The 22,892-nt window shown below is 38.7% G+C and overlaps 1 protein-coding gene across 5 annotated transcripts in view; it reads right to left on the reverse strand.

The window, feature by feature from the left end:
• Positions 1-19,938, reverse strand: part of LOC121514907 (inositol hexakisphosphate and diphosphoinositol-pentakisphosphate kinase 2-like) — a 103,495-nt gene extending 83,557 nt beyond the window's left edge. For all 5 annotated transcript variants that reach the window (XR_005992335.1, XM_041795329.1, XM_041795330.1 and 2 more), the window contains exons 1-4: positions 19,790-19,938; positions 5,783-6,330; positions 4,034-4,229; positions 191-281 (exon numbers count right to left, since the gene is read on the reverse strand). Coding sequence is in view for 4 of the 5 variants with exons in the window: in XM_041795329.1 (XP_041651263.1) it covers positions 191-281; positions 4,034-4,229; positions 5,783-5,983 (488 nt within the window). In the remaining variant the exon portion in view is untranslated. The remainder of the gene's footprint in view (positions 1-190; positions 282-4,033; positions 4,230-5,782; positions 6,331-19,789) is intronic.
• Positions 19,939-22,892: the final 2,954 nt, after the last annotated feature.

Consider the following 22,892-nt stretch of genomic DNA (forward strand, 5'->3'; position numbering starts at 1 on the left):
GGCTTTGGCAAGGACTTTGTGGGATTTTCTTCTTGACCAACAAATGCATATTGTCAAAAGCACTATGTGTGTTTCACAACACAGCAGTTGCACTAAGAGACCTTTGGTGGACACCAAAGCACACAAAACCCCATTCTTCCATAATATTGCTGTTGTGATTGGTGTATGATGGTGTATTAGCTCACTGTACCTGTCCTGTATGAAATACTGCATGTTGAGGTCATTGATGAGCAGTGGATTCCTGAGCTTGGCATACTCCACGGCTTTGTCCAAAGGGAAACCTGAAAAATAGACACCATTGTTAACAGCATGAACTCATATTACACCCTTGTTCAATCCAAGCTAAGGCTCAGCCAACATTCAAATTAAACAATGTATAATAATAAATGGGTGTTTAGCATTCTCTGTTGTCCAGTGTTTGAAAAAAACACACCTGAGTCCATATACAGTTGCAAGAAAATTATGTGAACCCTTTGGGATTTCTTGGATTTCCACCCTTCACTGTGAATGTTTACATGTTTTGTTCAATAAAAACATGAAAACGTATCATTTTTTTGTGCAGTATTAGTTTATGAAGACTGTGTTTGTCTATTGTTGTGACTTAGATGAAGATCAGAACACATTTTATGACCAATTTATGCAGAAATCCAAGAAATCCCAAAGGGTTCACATACTTTTTCTTGCAACTGTATTTAGTCCAACATGATTTAAACTTTTTAACAGTGCTGATGAAAGTAGTTAAACATCATAACAAGACTGCTCACATGGGACGTCAAAACAGCTTTGACCTGGGTGTGTTGTTGATGTGGTGTTTGACAGGCAAACAGAGGTTTGCCATACAGATTTGTTTCTCTTGATGTGACATCAACAAATCTACTGAAACAATCGGCTGGTGGATTCAAACTGTGCAACATCTTAGTGTGATAGGCGTGAGGCACTCTTGTGTGTCCTAATGGGTTTTGACAGTTTTTGAATAAGATGGTAATGTGAGCTTGAGTAGACTGCTTCATGGTCATCTGCATAATGCCATATCAGTTAATTTAACTCTGGACTGAAGCTCTTCTTCCAGCTTTGGCTTGAGTGGCACCACAAAGTTTTGTTTTCTATCCCTTTGAGATCATTTTTTGGCTGACTGCTGAGGTCAGTCCTCCAGATGGGCAGTCTGTATCTGACTTGGGGACTGAGTAAGTAACTGACTGAGTAAGTGAGTAAGTGAGTAAGTGAGTGAGTGAGTGAGTGAATGAGTGAGTGAGTGTGTGTGTGAGTGATGCTACTTTCAGAGTCATGCCATATAGAGTTGGGTTTGGTTGTACTGAAAGCCATCAGTGATGGCTGCCTCCACTGCAGCAAATAGAGCCAAATACATAAAGAGTTCCGCTATGGGTGGGGTGTAGTTGTACTGAGCGCCCTTGGTAATGGCTGCCTCCACTGCTCCGAATATCTCAGATATAGCTTTAGCATTGCATCTGTTTTTACCAGAACTGTGCCACGTTTCTGTAAGAACTAAAGAATAAAAACAACCCTAAATGCTTTTCATGTTGGGAAACATGTTTTCACTCTTCTGCTCACCTGCCTTGGCATGAGTACGTGATAACTAAGGGAGAAAGGGTTCCTTGTTTTGTGAATGCTTGTATACAAAGGCCTGCTAGTGGAGCAGTTAGCTCTCAATTAGCCACAGCAGCACTTCTGTCAGAAATGCACAGCATCTCTTTATGAATGCAAGTGCTGAGAGCAACACGAAAAGCTTAACGCAATAGAAAACTACTCGTTCTTCTGCAGACCTGCTTCGTCATGGGTATGTAATAGTTACAGGGAAAGGGTTAGTTCTTGTGTATACAAGACCTGCTACTGGAGTCATTAGCTTGGAAGTAGCCACAGTGGCAGTTTTGTCTTAACTGTGTCTGACAATGTGTCTTTATTAAACAAGCACAGAGAGTAACACTGAAAGCTTTCCGTGAGAGAAAAACGTTTTCGCTCTACTCCAAGTCTGTTTCGCCATGGCTTTCCTATCATAACAGTGGGCTTGTCCTGTATATCCAGCCATGCTAGCTGTTAGCTCAGATGTCGATGTAGTTTACTTGGAACTGGATCACTTTAAAAAAAAAAAAAAAAAAAAAACAGGGCAGAGAGCCACACCGAAAGCTTGTCTTGGCAAAGAAGAAGTTTTGTGCATCTCTTGTAGTGATGTGTAACCTCCCTGCGCAAAAGAGCACAAAATAAAGGGAGGATATTTTCTCAGTAAATAGCGGCGCTGCTCTGATAGGTCAATCCCCCATTTAGATGACTTGGACTGGGGCAGAGATGACCTAGTGATTAAAGGTGCACCCCTGTACGCGGGCAGCCTATGTTCAAGTCGGGCTACTTTCCCACTATCTTATCCCTGTTTGTGACTCCATCCACTGCCCTACTGATGGAATAAGAGCATAAAAAGCCAAAAAATTCTAATCTGTCCTAAAAAAAAAAAAAGGGAAGTGACAGATGAAAGTTTCGGCATCAGTATGCAAAACACATTAGCACAACATGGGATCGATTTTTTTTTTAACATTAAAAAAATTCAGACAAAAAAAAAAAAAACTCGGTGTGCTCAGTGTGCAAAGGTCTTAAATCTACATCAAACTGTGGAGATGCGCAGTGCATGAAAGGTCTAGTGGTTTGGTAATTCCCCATGATCCGAGGCTGTTGTCTCTCTAAAGTAGGAAGCGCGGGTTTGGGATTGACCTGTGGCTCCTTTCGTGCATGTCACTCCTCACTCTTTATCATATTTTCTACTTTCCACTGTCATATCTCTCTAATAAAGGAACAAAAGCCCAAATACAAAGCTTAAAAGAAAAAAAAATCATGTGACATGTGTCATACAGGTATGCCAAGACCACTTGGAAGAACCACACTTTTGAGCATTGTTTTTTTTTTTATGTCTTTCAGACTGGAATTTAGAAAATCCACCTAGAGAGCAAAAGCAGTGAATAATGAGAACATTCATAGAAGTGTAACCGAATCCTAAGAACAATCTTTGTCTTCTAAGTGTAATAAGTTACCTCCAAAATAATACTTAACTAAAGTACAGATACTCAAAAATGAACTTCAGTACAGCATGCAGGCCTACATCATTGTTGGACAAGCCTGATAGCAGGAAATATTTAAAGGAAACATCTGTTTACTGACATTCCAATAAAAATAAAAACATCAGAGGACTCATATGTTCCCATATCCAAGGGCACAATCCAAAAGTTTCAGCACTTTATAAATAGAACAGAAAAACAGTCCCGTGTGATGAACCTCTGAGTCAATTACAAACACAGACAGATCAGTGTCAGAAGGAAGAACTAATCTAAAATATGGGAAAGGCTTATAATACTGTTTTTACATCCTTTTTCTTCCATTTTGCTTATTTGAGCGCACGGATATATGAATACTTGCAAAACCATGTGTGCTATGTACATTTAAGATATAGGGCATGTACATAAAGAGATGCATTGATCCTGTTTGCAGCTCTGCTTTTGTAAACCACACACAGTCAGCTGATGAATATCATTTATTGCAAGCTTTAAATAGATACTTCTACTGCCACCAGTTCTCTTTGTTTATCAGTGGCATGTTCCCATAAACTTCTGTGGTCTCTGCCAGGCAGGCTGACACAAACCTGGCAAACTCTACAACATGTGGCTTCTTAGGGACTGATACTCCACAGAATATTGTTTGCTTCTGAGTAAAATAGGGTTTAATTACAGTTAAATGTGATCTTTTTCTTGACAAGCAGAACTAAAAATAAAACAAGATTTTGATGCCAAAAACACATATCGTTTTCTCAGTTTTTTTCAGTTAGATAATGGTCAGGGAAAGTTTTGTTTGAACGATTTCATTATTTATCGATTGTCATGGTTGGTAATATTCAGAGGTTTTATTATTTATTACAAAACATGATGAGACAGCAGCACAACATGGGTAAACAAATTAATTAAACATATCAAATGCAAAGATGACTTACTTTCCCCACATACAGAAAGATTTTTTGTACTTGGTTTTAAATTCTTACCTTTTGAGTGAAAAGAGATAAGGCAGTCACAGAGAGGCCAGTTCTCCACAGGTTCCTCCAGGATCACCTCCTCGGGAAAAATGACCACGTTAATGTAGTCAAACTTACAAAGGCGCTCCAGGATCTGAGTCATGGGCTTGGATTTGGACTTCTTCATCATGGCACAAATGCCCACCACGATCTGTCGCTCTGGTGGCTGGTAGAGAGGAGAGAAGGAACAAGTAAAAGAACTTTATGACGACAAAGATAATCTCTAGATCTGGCTATTTCAATTGTGGCTAAGAGAGTGCTCATAAAAAGTATTCACCAACTTGGATGTTCTACCCTTTTAATGACTGTGTGTAAACCAGTCATGGTCAATATAATTTGGCTTTTTATTTTTTTTAACCAAAATACATTATAAAAAAGACTTTAATGTTGAAATGAAAACAGATTTCTACAAAGTAATGTCAGTGAAAGTATGTAATGTAATATAAGTGACTGCAGAAATGTTTATCCCCTGAGTCTGTGTGGATAGGTATCAATCAGGGTTGCATATCTGGACACTGCAATTTCACTCCATTCTTTTTTTGCAAAACTGCTCAAGCTCTGTCAGGTTGCACAGGGATCTGGCATGATCAGCCCTTTTCAAGACCAGCAACAAATTCTCTAATGGGTTGAGGTCTGGGCTTTGACTCTGCCACTGCAGAACATTCACCCTGCTTTCTTGAAACCATTTCTGTGTAGCTTTCCCTGTATGCTTCAGGTCATTGTCTTGCTGTCTTCTCTAAAGCCGTAGTTCTCAGGAGTGGGAGGGGGTACTATTTTATAGGTGCTGGTATAGGTGTAGGAGCTGGCCACTAAACCCCCAACTGAGAGATGGCTCACCCTATCACTGATCCGAAAGTGCCCTGAAAGAAGGAATAATGTGTTTTTTTTATATACAATTATCCATATGTCATTTTGTAATGAGCTATTCAGCCACCACTGGTGTTTCTACAGACTTTTTACTTTTAGCTTCAAATTGTAATTTTTTTTTTATTCCTTCAAGTTAACAATTCATCAGTTGAAATCCTACAATGTCACTCTAATGTGCATTAAAGAGGAAAATATTTGTGTATTTTTTTCAAAAGACTAAAACTTATTCCTTGAAATTACTTTGAATGCTGAAATGTCTTCACACTGAGCAGATGTGTGTTTTAATAACTGCACTGTTTAATATAAAAGTCTTTCTGTCCTTCCCCAGTGTGTGAGATAACAGCTAAAGAATAAAATGCTGAAGTGAAACAAAGTCATAAACTGTGACAACAGAGAGTCTATAATGGCAGGTACATGCAGAGCCAACACAGCACTATCATAAAGTCCTTTTATAGCTAAAGACTACAAGACAGACCAGAGGTATTAAAGTTGTTTACATACTGTATTGTTCCCACACAAGGGCTTGTGTACTTCTGTCATTTCTTTTTCCATGGTCAATTCTAAATAAAACTTTCAGTCTAAAATTTCCAGACCTTTTGAGTTCATGACAACAAAAATGAGCAAAGCTGTGGCTTCCTGTTCCCAAAATAAATCATCCTTTTCCACTGTAAAATCAAGTCATGGTATAAAGCCGTTAATAATCAAATGCATACTCTCTAGTGTACAGAGAACAAAGGTTTATGACGTCTACAATCTGCATACATAGTGATTTTATATGATTGATTTGATGTGTTTATGTGAAAATGTTGCATGCCAGCAGTGTGTTTATCTTCATTAACAACCGCCTCTTACCGACTCATCTTCATCATCCATGTCCTCTTCTCGAAACATCTCGTTCTTCATGCCTGTCTCCATTTGACCCATGTCTGGCTCGTCATCTTCATCGCCAACCACAAATCGAGGAACGTCTCTCAGTCCCCGCCCCACCTGTCCTTCCACTTTCACTGCTTCTGGTCCAAGTCCAAGTCCTGGTCCCCTGCAGGACTCGGACATCACAAACTACTCTGCAACATGTCTGCACACCAGTCGACTGTGCTGTGACTGACACCTGAAAGCCTGCTGATAAAGTGAAGGGTCTGCTGGTGTTTTGAGCTGAGTAGATAACAGCTACGTGCATCCGTGTCAGTATAGAGTGTATGGAGGTAGAAAAACACCTCCTGAGAGGTAGAGCAGTGGGAGTGAAGTCCACAGGTGTTGAGGTAGACTCAGGATCCTGGTTGTAAAACTCCCTGTGTCAGGACTGAGGAGGTCTGGCTCTGAATGATAGCATGTCCCACACTGGCGGCAGCTCTTTACTTTGAAAACTCCATGGACAACATCTGTGCTCCTTTTTCTTTCACCTATAAAAGGAAACAAGAGAAGAGAAATGCTTAGCAGCTCTTTAAATAAACTCCTATATGTGAAAACTATTAGCATTCACAAAAAAGTCAAATAGCTTTGACAAATGCATTGCCTCTGAATAACCACAGAACTGCTTGTTGCTTCACCTGAAATTTGTGAAATAAACATCAGGGTTGCCACACAATGAAAGTCAAGACTTCACTGATTCCTCAGGAAATGGGGTTATTTCAACACTGCAGTGTCAAGAAATACCTAACATAAGTCTTTTATCAAAGTTTCAGCCAGAACATTTTAAATGGCAGGAGTTTACATAACCATTAAGCAACAGTGCTAACAAGAATGCTAGGTATGAAAGGGACAGAAAATCCCAAAGAAAATGATGATTCTGAACCAGTTTTTCCAGTGTAAATGGAGGATTTACAAAAGTATGAATAACGTTTCTCAAGAATTAATAATTATGTAAAATGTACAACCTATTCTTTTAATCAGACCACCAAAGAACACACCAAAGAGAACACTCAGAGCGGCCTTAACCCTTCTGCATCAAGGCTACACCACAGCTACATCAAAGTGGCCTTCACCGTCATGAGCACCACAAACTTGTGCATCGGTTTGTCTGCATGGCTCTGCAATACTCCACCCAAATACAATTCTGCAGTATGATTTTTATCTCAGTTCCCAGCCCTGCTGCAATATTTCCCACTTGTTTGTGTGCAGTTCAGTTACATGAGATAATAAAAATATTGACAATTTTCTATTGTTTGGTGAAAAGACAAAACAAAACAACCTTTTCAAAAGAAGTGGAGTAACCTGAGTCGAGCTTGAGATAAAATTTAAAAAGGACATGAGTCCATCTGTTTATCTATTCTATACTTGGTTAAAAAGCAACAAATTTTCTCATCCTCAAAGTTTTACTTATAGAAGTTTCTTGCCAAAATCAGGTTTTGATTCCCCAGTGATCCAGATGAACATATAATGGAGCTCAGTGAAAGTTGAAGCAGGAAGACTGTTTCTGCTCATTCTTCATTCACCATTCATTCACATCTCTCCCTTTTCCATTCTTACTCTCTTCCCGCTCTGACGATGAGATGATTATGGGCGTTCACTCTCGTAAGTACTCAGCTGATCAGATTCTGCCACAACCATGTTTGACCAATCAGATCTGTCAGATTTCAAATCTGTCATTCTCTCTTTCACAGTCAGCCAATCGTTCTGTGTAGACATCGAAACCCTCCTCCACCCCAGCCACCTCCATTCAGCTAATCAGCGTCTAGTCCAGATTCTCACAGGTCTCCTGCTCATCTCATCCTGCATTCCTGGGTTCCTGGGCAGCTTCTCAGAAGTCTACTCATCTAATCCTGCATCTCTCAACACCACCAGTGTCTAGACTCCACAGGAGGGGTATCCTATTCCAGCCATTTGCGCCGCCAAGGACTTTGAACAATTCTTTTTTGTTAAATTTGTAAAATAAATAATTGTTAAACTTGTATTAAGTCTCTCCTGATTGAAATATCATTGACTAACAGAACTTGTTCCCAAGTTTGGGACCACATCTGTGTGCACTGTGTCCAGAGTAATGTCTCTGCTCTGCTCACGTGTTCCTACAAAGGACAGTCACAGTGGCTGACAAATTTACTTTATCTCTGATGCAACTCCAGTAAATGAATTTTTGTATTAGCAGCTGATTATACTGCAGTTGTTGCAAAGAAGAAAAAAAAGGAGACATCAGAGGAGAAGGAAATTACTGTAGTTGAATCAGCTGAGGAAAGACTAAAGTTACATTTTCATAAATGCATACTGTTTGAGGCTTATGTAGAATAGATTCATAGAACAATCGCTCTCAGACATAGCTGTTCCCCCATTTGTCATGATAGATCTGCTCTAAACCCCAGAGACCCCTGAGGATTTCTTACTGAAGGGAATTTTTTCACAACGGAAGATGTGATAAGCTGAAATAGCTGTTACATTCAAGTTTGCAAGTGAAAGCAAAGTTAAATTATAATTAATAACAAAGTGATTGGCACCAGAACCAAAGTCAAACAAAACATGACGCTTCTGATTTTTTCCATGGCTTATTGGTTGTTGTTCTTGATCACATGTCCTATAGGCGAGACGACCCACACATTAAAAATACATACACAGCCTCAAAAACCTCAAATGCATACACAACAACACTGTTTACCACCACATGAACCTTCTCCTGACTCAGCACATGACATTTGCTAAAGAGGCCATGCTGCTGTTTGCTGTTACCATGACAAAAAGGGTTTAAAGAGGAGCCAGACTGTCTCTCTCTGTTGTATCCTCCTATACTGAAGTGGATCACATTACACTGGTTTGTATTTCACTTTCACACAGAGCCTCTTATGTAACAGTCCTGAATAATAACTACACATTTTTACATGTTAATTTGTTTCCCTCAAGGTTTCTTTACAGGTCTCCAGCTGTCTAACCTCAATGTGAAATTAAATCAAGAGATTATCAATTCAATGCCTCGTCTCTTGCTGACAGCAACAAGGACTCAAATCTGACTACTTAGACACACAAGCCCTTTCTGCTCGCTCCTGTCTCTTTTGCATTGATAGAGGACAATTAACATATTTAAAGCCACTAAAACAACCACAGGGTATCAATGTGGAAAGAACATCTGAATGCTGCATTTCAAAAGGTCAGTCAAATCTTCTGTGTAGTATCATTAACCATTTCAAATGTCAAAATTATCTAAATATCATATAACATTTCTGGATAATTACAAACAACACTAAAATCTCACTTTCTTTGAGTAAGTTTGCTGTTTCTACAGTTAACAGTTGTTGGTTGGCCTAATTCTCACACACTGATGACATCGAGGGTTTATTTGCAGACTTTTCTGAATGTTCACTTCCCAGACATTTTTACGATGAGGAATTATGGGAAGTGGAACAAAGAGGGCTGCTGTTTGTTGTCATTTACTCTGCTGTTATGACTGTAAATAAACCTAAAATAAACAGCAATTATGGCTGCAAATAAACATTGTGTTATTTCCACAGCAAGTAAAGTACATCTGATTTCTTTGAGAAATGTCCACCAGTGTATCTGAAAGCCCAAGAAGGCATAACAAACTTTCCTTTTCCTTGACTAACAAAATATTTCCTATACTGTAATAGGGATGGTGGGATGGGATAGGGTGATTCTGGTTCCAAGGCGGTGGGTATCGGCCGATACCGAGTACTGATCTGATACCAGTGTGACCTGTCTGGACTGACTGTGCAGACTAGCAAATATTTTAGACCTGTATTTGACTCAGAACATGGTTCAACAAAGAATCATAACATACAGCATCTCTGTGACCCTAAAGTTGTTTTTCTGCTGATTATTGAGTTTTACTGCAGAATATCAAAAAACACAATAATACAAGGTGCTGCATCACAGGCTCTCTCTGTCGCTCTCAGGCCCTCACAAAGGGTAAACAATATAGTGGTTTGCATTCGAGCTAGCGGTAATAAGCAGTTGCAATTCGATTAAAATGGATTTTTAAAAAATGTTAGATTTCGGGTTTGCTGCTGTGGATTTAATCATTAAAGTCCCCAAATGTCAGCTGAGTTTCAGACTTGCTGAAAATGCTGCCCACAGGATTCAAAGGCATCAATAGCGTCAATGAAAGGAACAACGGCTAGCTTCAAGAGGAAAAACAAGTGAGACACAACAATTTATGGTTCAAAAGTTATTTAACTTTTGATAAACTTTGTCACTTCCTGTCGTGTACGACAGCATCAGTCTGTAGTAGGGGAGAACGATTTTGGAAAATAGTCGAATTGCGATATTTTTCCAAAATATTGCGATTGCGATTTGATATGTGAATATTACTTAAGTTCCTCATCTTCCGTATTTTTCAACAAACACAAACAATAAATCATTATATATTATAACCAACACAATATTAGATTAAACAAGGGCTGAACAATTTTGAAAAAATATATAATTGTGATGATTTTGACTCATATTGCAAATAGGATAGAAATTATTGTATAGAGGAATGATCATTTTTATGTCATCCACATATTTTATCATAAAAATGTACAAAATGGAGAAAATAGGATTTTTTGTAGACTATTCTAAAAAAAGGGTCTTGAATGTTTGCATGATATTTTATGTATAACATCTCTGCAGCAAAAAAAAGTTTTAAACCGGAACGACTCAAATTTCGTGTTAAAGAAATATAGCGATTTAATCTCATTTTCGATTAACTGCCCAGCCCTAGTCTGGAAGGCATGCTAATGATCACATCCAGAGAAAAACTGTCATGCAGCCACCATTCTGCAGTGGATCCTTTGGTTCTTCTTCACTGCTCTAAAAACGGCAGCTCGAACAATTGATTTCCGGTTTATAGCACTAACATTTAGCATGGCTAAACAAAGCAAAATATAAAGCTAAACCAAGCAGTTTCAGATCGGTGCATAAACTCATGTACTGGCCGATACCAACACCTGCATTTTAAGCAGTATCGGACGTATTTCTGATACTGGTATCGGAATCGGAACAACCCTTTACTGTAATATACAGAGATAAATACTCAGGAATGTTAATATCTAGCAATACTGATACCATATCGTTAATATCACACATTCCTATACGTCAGCCAATCAGCCCAGGGGGTACACTGTCTCTCAGCTGATAGTATTTGGGACTAGTTACAGACCCATCAGTAGTAAAGATAGTAGAAGTAATGTTTGAAATAACAATTTAGCTAATTACCAATGTCAAAATAGCTGTTTTGGTCTTTTGGTGTAAGCCTCCACTGCAACAATATCCTCTCTTATGACTGCCAATGAAAACAAACATTATTTTAAATTAATCATCTCTAACGGTAATAAAAAATAATTTTTTTTTTTTTTTTAAAAAGACATATGATCAGCCGAATATCAGCCCTGATGGTTGGCCAGGACAATGATACTTGGTCGATAAATGTAATGAATGGCATCAATGTGATAATATGATTTATTTGTATGCATGTGAATTGATAATTAAATATTTTTAACGGCTGCAACATGTGTTTATAATAATACTCAAGTTTCCATGTTTACTTATAGTCTGATAGCTCAGTGAGGTGTTTCCTGTTCTTTAACCTACCCTCATTGTTATTAATGGAGTGGAAACGTTACCAAACATTCGAAACTCTAGTGCCTCAATACACTGTGTGTGCACCATCACTGCTTCTGCTATCTGATCCCATACAACACAATAAAAGAAACAAAGCCGTTATGTCACTTCCTCATGAGTGAGCCAAGGCCCAGAGCTGGTGTGAAATGTAGCCGAGCTCGAAGTAGAAACTTGCCCCCGTGGTATACGTCCACAAACAGTAGACCTAGCCAACACCAGTTCATGTTTCACTCATCAATATAGTCCAACATTTCAAACACCAGCAGCATCCCCACCCTGACCCTCTCACCCAGGATAAACAGCTGACTCGAGGGGAAAAGCCTCCAGAAACAGATGGACGGATCAGATCACCACTCAGAGGCCGACGGTGCACTCCAGGCGGTCTTCAAATGACTACATGGACTTATTTAAAGTCACTTCCCCTCTCATATAGAGCAACATTATTCCTCTAGAAGCATTTAAGCATCCAGGCTGTTAAGGATCAGACATGGTCTTCCTGTGTCCGGGACTTTCTACCAGCACATATGTCAACTAAATCTCACACGTGACCCAGCCTAACCTTGGTTCCCAGAAATACAAGTGTCGTCTTCTACAGTAGGGGCAGAACTGGACCTGAGGGGTGGAGGCAAGCCATGGGTGCTTGGTGCCATGTGCTACTGTGTTACCCAAAGATAACTAATCATTACAAAGCTGTGAGGCGATGACACACCGCATGTAACCAAGTGGAAGCCCTTCTTGCTGGCCCTGGGTCGAAGAACACTAACAGAAGATAAACTCGTAAATAAACATCTTTAACTCCTCAGAGAAGGAGACGCTCAGCTCGAGTTTATGCCTCCTTTGCTGTACCAAGGATGCGGCCTTTGCTCTACAAGAGGGAAAAGCACATACACTACAAATCTCTGCATGATGGTGCAAAAGAGATGTGTCCAATCATTCCAAACAGAATAAATCCATTGATTTCACTCATTTAAATAACTTTATGCTGATTGTGTTACATATCCATGGAGTGCACATAACTGTCCCTGTACAAGTCATATTACTGTACCTTAACCATCATACATTTCCTATCATATTCACATGACAACTATGACTGGACTGTCTGCTGTCCTGATGATATGTAGATATCTTTTTGTATGGATTTGTTCTGAACTAACATGATGACGATATATAACTTTAAAATCAGCATTGGTCAACATTGCTGACAAACACTGCCACCAGCTTTGGAATTTAATCTTTTCATTTACCTGCCAATGTGGCTGGTCAATTAAAAAAATCTGCGCCAGAAACATTTTTACCAGCCACTCTATTTCAACAAGCAGCACTATTCAATATGGAACAACAAAATATTCAATGCTTATAGTATTCAAGTAGCATATTTGATAAGAGAGTGCTGGTGCATAAATGACACAAACTTTTGCTTATTTGTCCTGTATTCATGAATTTGAACAGAATTTAATATTTTGTGTGCAATTACAGCAGTCTCATGCCAGAATTCAGGCTTTGTTTAACCATCTTGACTAGGTTTACATGGACCACTTGTAATCAAAATAAATGCCTGATCTGAATAAAAATATTCCATTCAGAAGAAAATGTTCCGTTCTGGCTCATTCGGGATGAAATTTCATTCAGCAGATCAGATGGGTTTTATGGCACAGAATACACAGTTATTCTCAGAAAATTTTCACAAGACAACTTACAAATTTTCTTATTCCAACCAACACCTTTTTCAATGATTAGTGTACACAGCATTGTTTTTTTTAACTTTTTTATACTTCTAAGTACCGTACTATGACAATTTGTGAATACACCTCTGATGACTGAAGCACAAGACAAATTATGTCCAAGGTGTTGGAGGCCAACAGCCTGGATTTACAGTCAAAATACATTCATAATGTAGTAAAATGATGCTTTTTCATTGATTAATGGAGATGAAGTTAGCAACAAATCAATTGGTGATGTAAGTTTAAGTAGTGTTGAAGTCTAAGGAAGCAGTTAAATGTTTTACAGTCACCTGAAGCTGTCCTAATGATTTACAGTCTGAGAGGCCTTTAAAGCATCATGTCTCACATGGGGGCATTCAGGATTTTTTCCACTTCAGCCTTGGCAGGCATGGCTGGAAGCTCCTGTACGCTAATGTTAGCAAACTGTACAGAAATACAGCGGACATTATGGTGCTATTATGTTCCACTGCTCCACAAATACCAACAATCCAGCTTTTACAAGAACTGTTTTGACTGTTAGGCTGTCCTGTTTTGTACAGAAAATCAAATGTGAATTTGGACAAATACACAGTGGAAAGATGCTTTTGTAAGTCTTAAACTCGGGAATTGAAAGGAGTTGCTTCGGTATCAGTTTTGAATCTCAGATTCACTCCGAAAACAAAACAATTCAAACCACTCTCACTTCTACTCATTGCTGACAGTTGTTATTCCCAAATAATGTCCATATTTCTGTCATTACAGCGCAATGAGCTGTGTCCCATTCTCTGTGGAGATGTTTTCATTTTTTGGATGCAAATGGAGGTCGATAAAAGTCACGGATGACTTCCCGTCTTAATGACTTAATGGACAAAACAGAAAAGGCCAGCGACAGACTGAGGAACCAGACAAACTCATTATGTGCTAGTGTCCTGTCTGCCTGTTACATTGTTCCACCTGAACAAAAAAATACATTGAATTAACCCTGAATGAATTAAGGGTCTGATTAAAAACATCCCCAGACGTCACCTGCAGGCTATTGTCCATGGATGAGTCACCTCTTTCATCGATGCAGGACTAGAGATCAACAATCCGGCTCCAATAAAAGGCTTTTAACCTTTGAGATTGCCTGCTTCAGGAAACACGTGCCGTGTTTGTGACCAGTGAGGCAGGAGCTGGCGATTAAGTCGTCTGCACTAGCATTTCTGATAAGATTGTTAAAGAGAAGTAAGCAACACATGGTGCTTACAGCCTGTCATTTATGTACAATTACTGTGAGAAATGATTGAATAACAGTCTAAATTCTAGGAAAGAAAGTACAAAAAGAGAAGTTTTTCATGGAGCATAAACGTGAAAATGCAAACTTTAAAAAGTGACGTATTTATACAGTATCACTTTTTTCCTATCAGGATAAGGCTTCTGTTGAACAAGGGAGTAGCTTGTTATCTGCAGAGAGTTCGAAACATTAACAAACCAGTTAATTATTAGATTTGATAAAGCCTTGTAGTGCCCAAACTTATCAAGAATGAACACAAACACCAGCGCTGAACAGTATCACTACGTAGAGGGTCAGATAACACACTGGTGATGTTATCAGAAGCAAAAGCACCAGGGAAACAGCAATAACAGTCAGCTCTACAAGCATGTCAACTCAATATTTACCAAGCGCTGAAGAAATTAGCTGTGTAAACATAAACAGTCGTCATTACTGGAAACAGAGGAGTGAGAGGATGTAATAGACCTGCCTGTTTACAGCCAAACAAGCACATTGATTCCAAGTCATCAACACAAACATTTCTCACCAAAGGAAATAAGACCTCTGCAGGGTTTATGAGATTATTGATGAAATGTGGGAACATGAAGGGCTGATGCTGTTGGTGAATCTAGGCAGATGCAGTGATAGGTTGGAAAAACTTGGAGGAGAAATTCATAGCCACGAAATACTAGTTCATGGCCACGAAATACTAATTTGTGGCCGTGAAATACTAAATTGTGGCCACAAAATACCAATTTGTGTCCACGAAATAAGTATAATGTGCACGCGAAATACTAATTAATGATATTAGTATCATTCCTGGACAGCTGGGTAAGCAAATCAAGTGCACCTTCCTATCCTGGCGTCCAAGTCGTACCTCTGCCGATAAGGCAACCTGATTCTCAATATCCTGTTTAAATTTGTCTCAGTAATAGTGGTTCCTTGCAGTGCCAGGCTTTTCAGAATGTCTTTGTAGCTCATTCCCAGCCTAAAATCAAATTCAATCATACTATCCCTGTCATTGTGTAGCTTTAGCCCCTCTACTGCCTCTGCCTTAGACCTTAGAGACGATGCGCTTGATTTGCTTACCCAGCTGTCCAGGAATGATATTAATAGTATTAATCAGTATTTTGTGCGCACATTATACCTACTTCGTGGCCACAAATTAGCATTTTGTTGCCATGAATTAGTATTTCTTGTGCCTGTTATAGCTATATTGTGGCCACAATTTAATTTTTTTATGACCATGTCATGTCCAGGGCTCCGTACAAATGACCTAAAATGAGATGAGACACTATGTCAAACTGTGCAGGGCAATTAATCAAGTGTAATTTCAATTACTATTTTAGCTCCAACAATCATGAAAACAAGATCACTAAAATAAACAATAACTCTGCTGCATACTGTGTTGTACTTATCTGTTCATAGGTTTTGTCGTGTAGTAAATGGAGCATGCCCTCTCTTCCTTTAAAGCACACCATGTACTCTGGCCCTCCCACAAACACAGCTTCCACTTTCATTTAGTTGAGGAAGCTATTGCACACACCTCTGTTAGTCTGAAATGTCACAGAGCCAAAGAAGACGACAGAAAGGCAGCAACTGGTGAGCAAAAGGAACCACTTTGATTTAGAGGAGTCAGAAGTGGAATAAAGCAAAATAAATACCAGAATCTGTCAGGCAGTTGTGGCTGCCTGTCATCATGACAATACAACAAACTTTTAAAATCATTTTCCATTCACGCACTGATACATATGTTGTAAAATCAATGTTTAAGAATGGTGATTGCAGCATCACCCATAATAACTGTAACTGGGAATTTTGCCATAATCAAGAAGCCAGGAAGTCTAATTTAAATGTCATATACTTTAGCTCATAGAACCTTTAATAAGATAAGATAAGATAACACGATTTATTCAGTTGGAACCTCAAAAAATCTCCTTATTTATTGGAAAATGAAGCACAGGGAAGGCCAAAGCATGCATTTGGCAGCTAGGAATCATCTACAAATACTACAGACTAGTGACCTGATTTTTAAACATTCTTCAACCACTCTCCTTCATTGCTGGTCCTTCAGAGATCCTCTGCTGATGTTAATTGGCCATCGCAGAGCAAGTAATTCGCTTGAGCTCACATTTTTCTACTGTTGCCATCAAGAAAATGAAGTAAGCGGCGCAAATTTGCCAAGTTGTTCACATGAATACCTTGCGCATTAGCAGCATTCATGCCGTCCAAGGCAAACTTGCGTCTGCTCACATCTTTGCATTGACTTAACATGTAATCACCTCATGCAAATGATTACTCAAATCTGGTGTGAACAGAACTAGAGCCCAACAGATATGGGAATTTTGGGGCCGATGCCGATACCGATATTGGGGGCCGAAAAAGGCTGATAACCAATATATTGGCCAATATATGAAATAAGAACATTGATATACACAGGATATATACTGTACATGAACACAAATGTGGACATGTGAATTAACAGTTGCATCTATCTCTGTTTATTTCACAAAGATGCAACTTAGACAACGTTAAAATGCTGTATAATAGTCTTTTATTAGATATTGGTGGACATGTGAATTAACAGTTGCATTTATCATTGTCCATCTCCCAAAGATGCAACTTAGATGACGTTAAAATGCTGTAATACACTCTCTAAAACTTATGTGAAAAAATTAGCATGCTCTCCTTGACATGCCCTAACAGCGTGTTTCCGCAAAGACGTTATCGTCATGGGGCATTAAAGTGTAGTGTTATATTGTTTTATAAAGTCACAGCTTACCACGGAGCAAAAAAAAAAGCAGATTCTTTCACCGTTTCTCTGGTCTTAGACCTCTTCTCTGCTGCAGCCAAGTGAGTCTGACTGCAACTGAGGGGGACTGTTCTGCTGCGCGAAGACTGGGCTGCCTGTGAGTGCTTAGGGACGAGGAGGGGCCCACAGCAGCACCCTCTCCTCACTGAGAAGAGCAACTACGATACGTGCTTTCATGCCAGAGTCTCCAAAACTCTCCAGTAACACCAGAAAAAGTAACTAGGTTTGTCGCTAGTCATTTTTTTTTTTTAAAGAGTCGCTAGAGGGGTCTGAAAACTCGCTAAATATAGCAACAAAGTTGCTAAGTTGGCAACACTGAGTGGGGGAGAGCTGCTGCTGAACTCTGTGTGTGATGGGGGGTGGGGCAGGCACTCAGAGTTCAGCAGAGACAGACAGGAGCAGACAGAAGCAGAGCGACAGTAGCAGTGCGCAGCCAAAAAGTTAATATATCGGCAACATATTGGCCGATGTTGATTAATCTGTGATGCACTATAATCGGCCCGCCGATCAATCGGTTGGGCTCTAAACAGAACATATGTCCGCGGGTAAAGTGTGGCTATAAGGAGTACACATATGCGCACGCTGGGGGTGAGGAGGGGGTCAGCGCCGTTTTAAAGAGGTGATGGAGGATTGGCTGTGCTCTGTTTCTCTACTACCTGCCATACAATAATTTTTATGCGTCAGGCTGACCGATTTGCAAAAATAATCTATTTGCAATTTTTTCCTGAAATTGTGATCTAACATGCAAATATAATGAGATTACAGCATTTTTCAACAAATTCAAGTAATAAATCAATTCATATTACAACCTACATTCAGCCAGGAACACTCATCATACATTTTAACATTTCATTGCAAAATGGAGACACAGTTTTACTTTGCAGAGAAGGCTCTGCTCTGAAGATGCTCCCTGGGTTAGTCAAGCTGCATGCTTTGACTTTCCAGGGAGCGCATGGCTAAAAACCCCCATATGGATGGACACATAATAACAATGTGTATTGAAAAAATATTATTTCAGAAGCAATCAATCCATAGTAGCATGAATCTGAATATGAGGATGCAACAAGCTTTAAGCTACAAAGGAGGTGGCTGGGGTGGAGGAGGTAAAGCTTGTAAAGCAGCTGCAAAAAATGAATGCATTAAACTGCTATTTTAACATATTTCAAGCTTAAGAAATATTGCAACTTTTACGATTTGTACATTGCAGCAGGTCATAATGCAACTTAATCTAATTTGCGATTAATTGCCCAGCCCTAGTCAAGAGCAATAGCATGGCGTTTTTCACTTTAATATGACCACTATATGGTAGCCTGTGTGGGGCCATGTATAAAGAGACTAAATTTTAATGAGATAGTTTTTAAGCTCAGCAAGAAATCTCATGACGTTTTAGTCTTGCTGCATCTCAAAGCATGAAATCTCGTCACACCCCTTTATCTAATGGATGTAATGCTGGAACCCAGTACACCTCACTACTGAATCAAATAAGAGATTTTACCATGCAGAAGTCCTCACCTGTTAAACATAGTGGGAGAGTTAAAACAAAAAAGTGATTAAAAAAAACATTAGTATTGATGTTGGCCAAATTGGTATTTGGAACACCAGAATCTGCCCTAATTTTGACGATCAGTGCATCTCTACTTTTTACATTTAACTGTAACCATCTCTCCCCAAGTATGTGTATGAGTATTGAGCTTGTATCTGATTAGTACTTTCATTATTTATCAGTTTTGATTTACGTGTGGTTTGAGTTTTTAATATATGTGTTAGTTATGTAACAAATAATTATGAACTTTATAGAGGAGAAAACAGTAACTAGTAAATCATCAGTTATTACAATTAAGTATTTGTTCAGTAATTTTAAAATCAAATGGCAAACAATCTCAAAGTTTTAGGGAGTTCTGCTTTTGTTGGTTTCTTTTGTGGTAGGGCTGTGGGCTGTTGTCATTTGCTGGCACAAAAATGTCTATTTAAAAGATGTAACCCTCAAAACAAATCCTATTAAATAAATTTATCTTTTTTCTGAGCAACAGCCCTGTGAAACCACATCCAGAGAGCATAACACTTCATTAAGGATTGGCTCTCATGTTCCCACCTCCTGTAGCTGAACACTGTCACACACGATATTTCATCATCATCAAGGCTGCCTCCTTCAGTGGGTTCTCTTTAAAATGTTCACGTTAACTTTAATAACTTAGCTTTAAATTGTTAAATATCTCTGGTAGTAACAACATTGTATTAGGACCATAAGTTACAGGTGGCAAACAGCCAGCAACAACACGCCTGTGTCTTAAAATTACTTTCATGCACAATGAATGAGGACGTATAACAGCATTAAACGGCATCTCTGTGGGCCATTAAGCACACAAAGACACATTAAAATCAATACTCCGGCCTGTTAACTTCCAATGACTCCTGGTGGAGATAGTTACGTTGCATTACGTCTTAAAACCACGCTGGCTCATCGTTGTAACAGCCTAAATCCAACTTTCCTCTATCACAGCAGCCACCACGCCGCGAGGACGCACCAGAAAACGTTAAAAACCAACGGGACTTACCGGCGGAAAACTACTGGAAGTCACACTGCTATGCACTTCCTTGTTTCCTCCGACTGAGGCAGACTGAGGGAAACCCGCAGTCCGAGTTAAGCTGTCGCTCTGTAAAGTTGTGAACTACACGCTGAAGTTCACCACCGGTCATTGCTTGTGTTTAGCCCCGGCTGCTGCAGCGGCTAGCTTCCTTCCTTTTTCTTTTTCTTCAGGTTTTTTTTTTGTTTTTTTCAAACATCAATTTTAGTTTTGGTGTCAGACAGCGCCATCACTGCCATCTAGCGGTGGTGTGCTCGAATACACTCAAGTCATTTCAAGTCAAATTCTATTACAGAGGGGTGGTTTAGGTAAATTGAAGACCACAGGTAAACCCAACATGAGGCCCTTATCCATTTAGCTAAAAACTATCTTAATGAGTGAAAACATATTTTTAAGCACGCTATTTTTCAGTTAACAAAGCCAGAGAACTACAAGACATACCCAAATCTGAAATATAAATACCTAAATAAACAATCGGAAATGCTCATCAGCTCATAAAAGAGAGCATCAAACCTAAAACTCACCACGTCCCTTATTAGAAATATTATAACAGGTCTCCAGGTTAGGAGTTACTTTTTAAATAAAAGGGCAAGCATTGTGCTCTGTTGGTGCATTCATTTTCCACACATCACATTTGACTCTACATGAATTCACAAATGAACTATTTCATTATGGCAATAGAGATCTGTCCAACTGTAATGCTTGACTTTTGTTGATAATATATATTTGATGCTATTTCATTCACTCTATGCCTCTTATTTACATAGAAATACACCACTTAATCACCGAAAGTAATTTTGCAGGGATACCTCACTTGAAGGTTGATGAGAGACCCCAGAAAGACTAAATGCCACCCTTGTAGGAGCTAACGGAGATCTTTTTAAACAAAGAAACAAATACTTGATGCACATATATAATAAATGTATCTTGAGGCCCCATGGAGCACAAGGCCTTGTGCATCTGCATACCTTTCCCCATTGTAAAACTGCCCGTCTGTATAACACATGTAAAACTACCTAAGAGGACCAAAGGGATTTCCAGTTTCTAGTGAAACCTCTTATACTGATTTTAAAAAACTACTCTAAGGGTAGACGTGTTTACAAAAAAATCCACTCAATTGCAGTAACATGAGTAAATGTAATCTGTTACTTTCCACCTCTGCTTAGTGGTAAACATGATTTGGAGTAATTTCAAACTGAAATTGTAATATCAAATTGTAGAACACATTTCCAGCAGCCCTAACTCTGTCTTATATCTGGGTTTGCTCTGCCTTGTTCCCATCTTTAAACCATGTCTTCATTGCCTTTCAATAGGAATTTTTGATAGAGATAAATATCTGAATTTCTACAGCTAATTGTAATTAGTCTCCTTTTTGTTCCATTTTGAAATCTCACTATATTGCCTTTTAAGACTAATTGACTTTCTGTTTTGGTGCTTTTATTTTGAAAGAAAAGCAGGACCTTCAGGTAGATCAAAGATTAGATTTTGAATTTAAAACCTCACAAAAACAATGTGTTATGGACTAAAAAGGAAATAAGGGAGCAGTTAAAAGGTAAAATATGACTTTTTACTTGTCCAATGAGCTGTCTGACAGTTTTTTAAACTGCAATAAGACATGAAGGTGCAGCTCGGTTTACAATTCTGTGGCTGTAATTCTGCAGTGGCTTAATCAAAGCCTGCTGAAAGGGACAATAAAGCATGTGACTTTGAGATTGAAAAGATTGGCAGCACCAATTATGAACCCTAATTGCATTCCAATTAATACAGTAATTCTGATACTCCTGCTTTTTTCTACTTTTTTTTTTTACTCAAGAATTGGTACTATCTAAATAACAGCAAAGCACAATATTTCACCCAAAATTTAAGTATAAGTAAAATTGCTCATTAAAAAAACTATCTAAAAAGTACAAAAGCTCATTTATTAGCTTGACATGAGTAAGTTATAATTATAAGCTGCTTTCCACCTCTGCAATCACAGTTTGAATGGATGCCGTATTACAGTGTGAAAAAGAGGTAAAGCTTGTTTTAGCAACTTATTACTTTGCTAACCTCACAGAGAGAAAATTCCCATGACTTTTAATCAAATCATAAAACAACATTCCACCTGTGATTGTTTATATTTCTCAATAAATGCTCCGTAACTTTGCTGAAACAATTACAGCATAATTATTTCTCTGTGTCATGTTTTTTTATCTACTCCACCCTACTGCTTGTGATCAAAAGAAATGCTTAAATAATGCCACGCTCACTCTGCAAGACTTTATTTTGACAAAATGACAGCCTTAATGATGGAAATCTTAAATCACTGACTGCCTGTCACCTTGAATTATCTCCCCATGTCTCTTCTGTATTTCAGCTTTTCACACGTGAGTTGGAAGGGACTAAAATGTAGAGACAGGAGGCAAAAAAGGAATACAATATTAAGAAAACAGAAATGGGTCTGACAAAAGAATAATTCAGTACTGCTCTTTCACCCGTAGCGTTCTTAAAATCCACTAGAGGGAGCCATCACCAAAGGTTTCGAAATACTGCAGCTGCAGAGATGCCAGGGCTGTGTTTACATTTTTGACACCCACACCACTAAATCAAGTCTTCTCAGTTTCTGTAAATGCAAACTACACATTAGTCATCAGTGAATCTTAATATACATCAAATCCAGATTTACAAAAATAGTCTTTAAAGTCTTAGTTCAATATGTTCACATTTTTCCTTATATAGGCTAAGCTGTTGCGTGCATTATTTCTGTGCTATTGTTTCTCTTCTCCCTTGTAAAAAAAAAAAAAAAAACGCTTCTGTTCCTTTTAATGTCAAGGTTTGCATTTATTGTTTTTTTTTTTCCCTTGCACAGCCTTTTGCACTTCCTCTTTACATTGAAAGTCCTCTAGTAAGCTCAGTCAGCCATCCCTAACCAGACCTCCCAGATTCCTCAGTGACTGGAGCTGTGAGTGACAGGCTGCCTGAAATCAAATCAGACTGTCACCTTGGCTTTGCCAGGAGACATGAAGAGTGATGCCAGAAGTTTTACTCTGAGAGAAAGTGCAAATTGTTTACAGAAGGAAAGTAAAAATATGTC

Source organism: Cheilinus undulatus, linkage group 9 (genome assembly GCF_018320785.1).
Source record: "Cheilinus undulatus linkage group 9, ASM1832078v1, whole genome shotgun sequence".
Taxonomy (NCBI): Eukaryota; Metazoa; Chordata; class Actinopteri; order Labriformes; family Labridae; genus Cheilinus; species Cheilinus undulatus.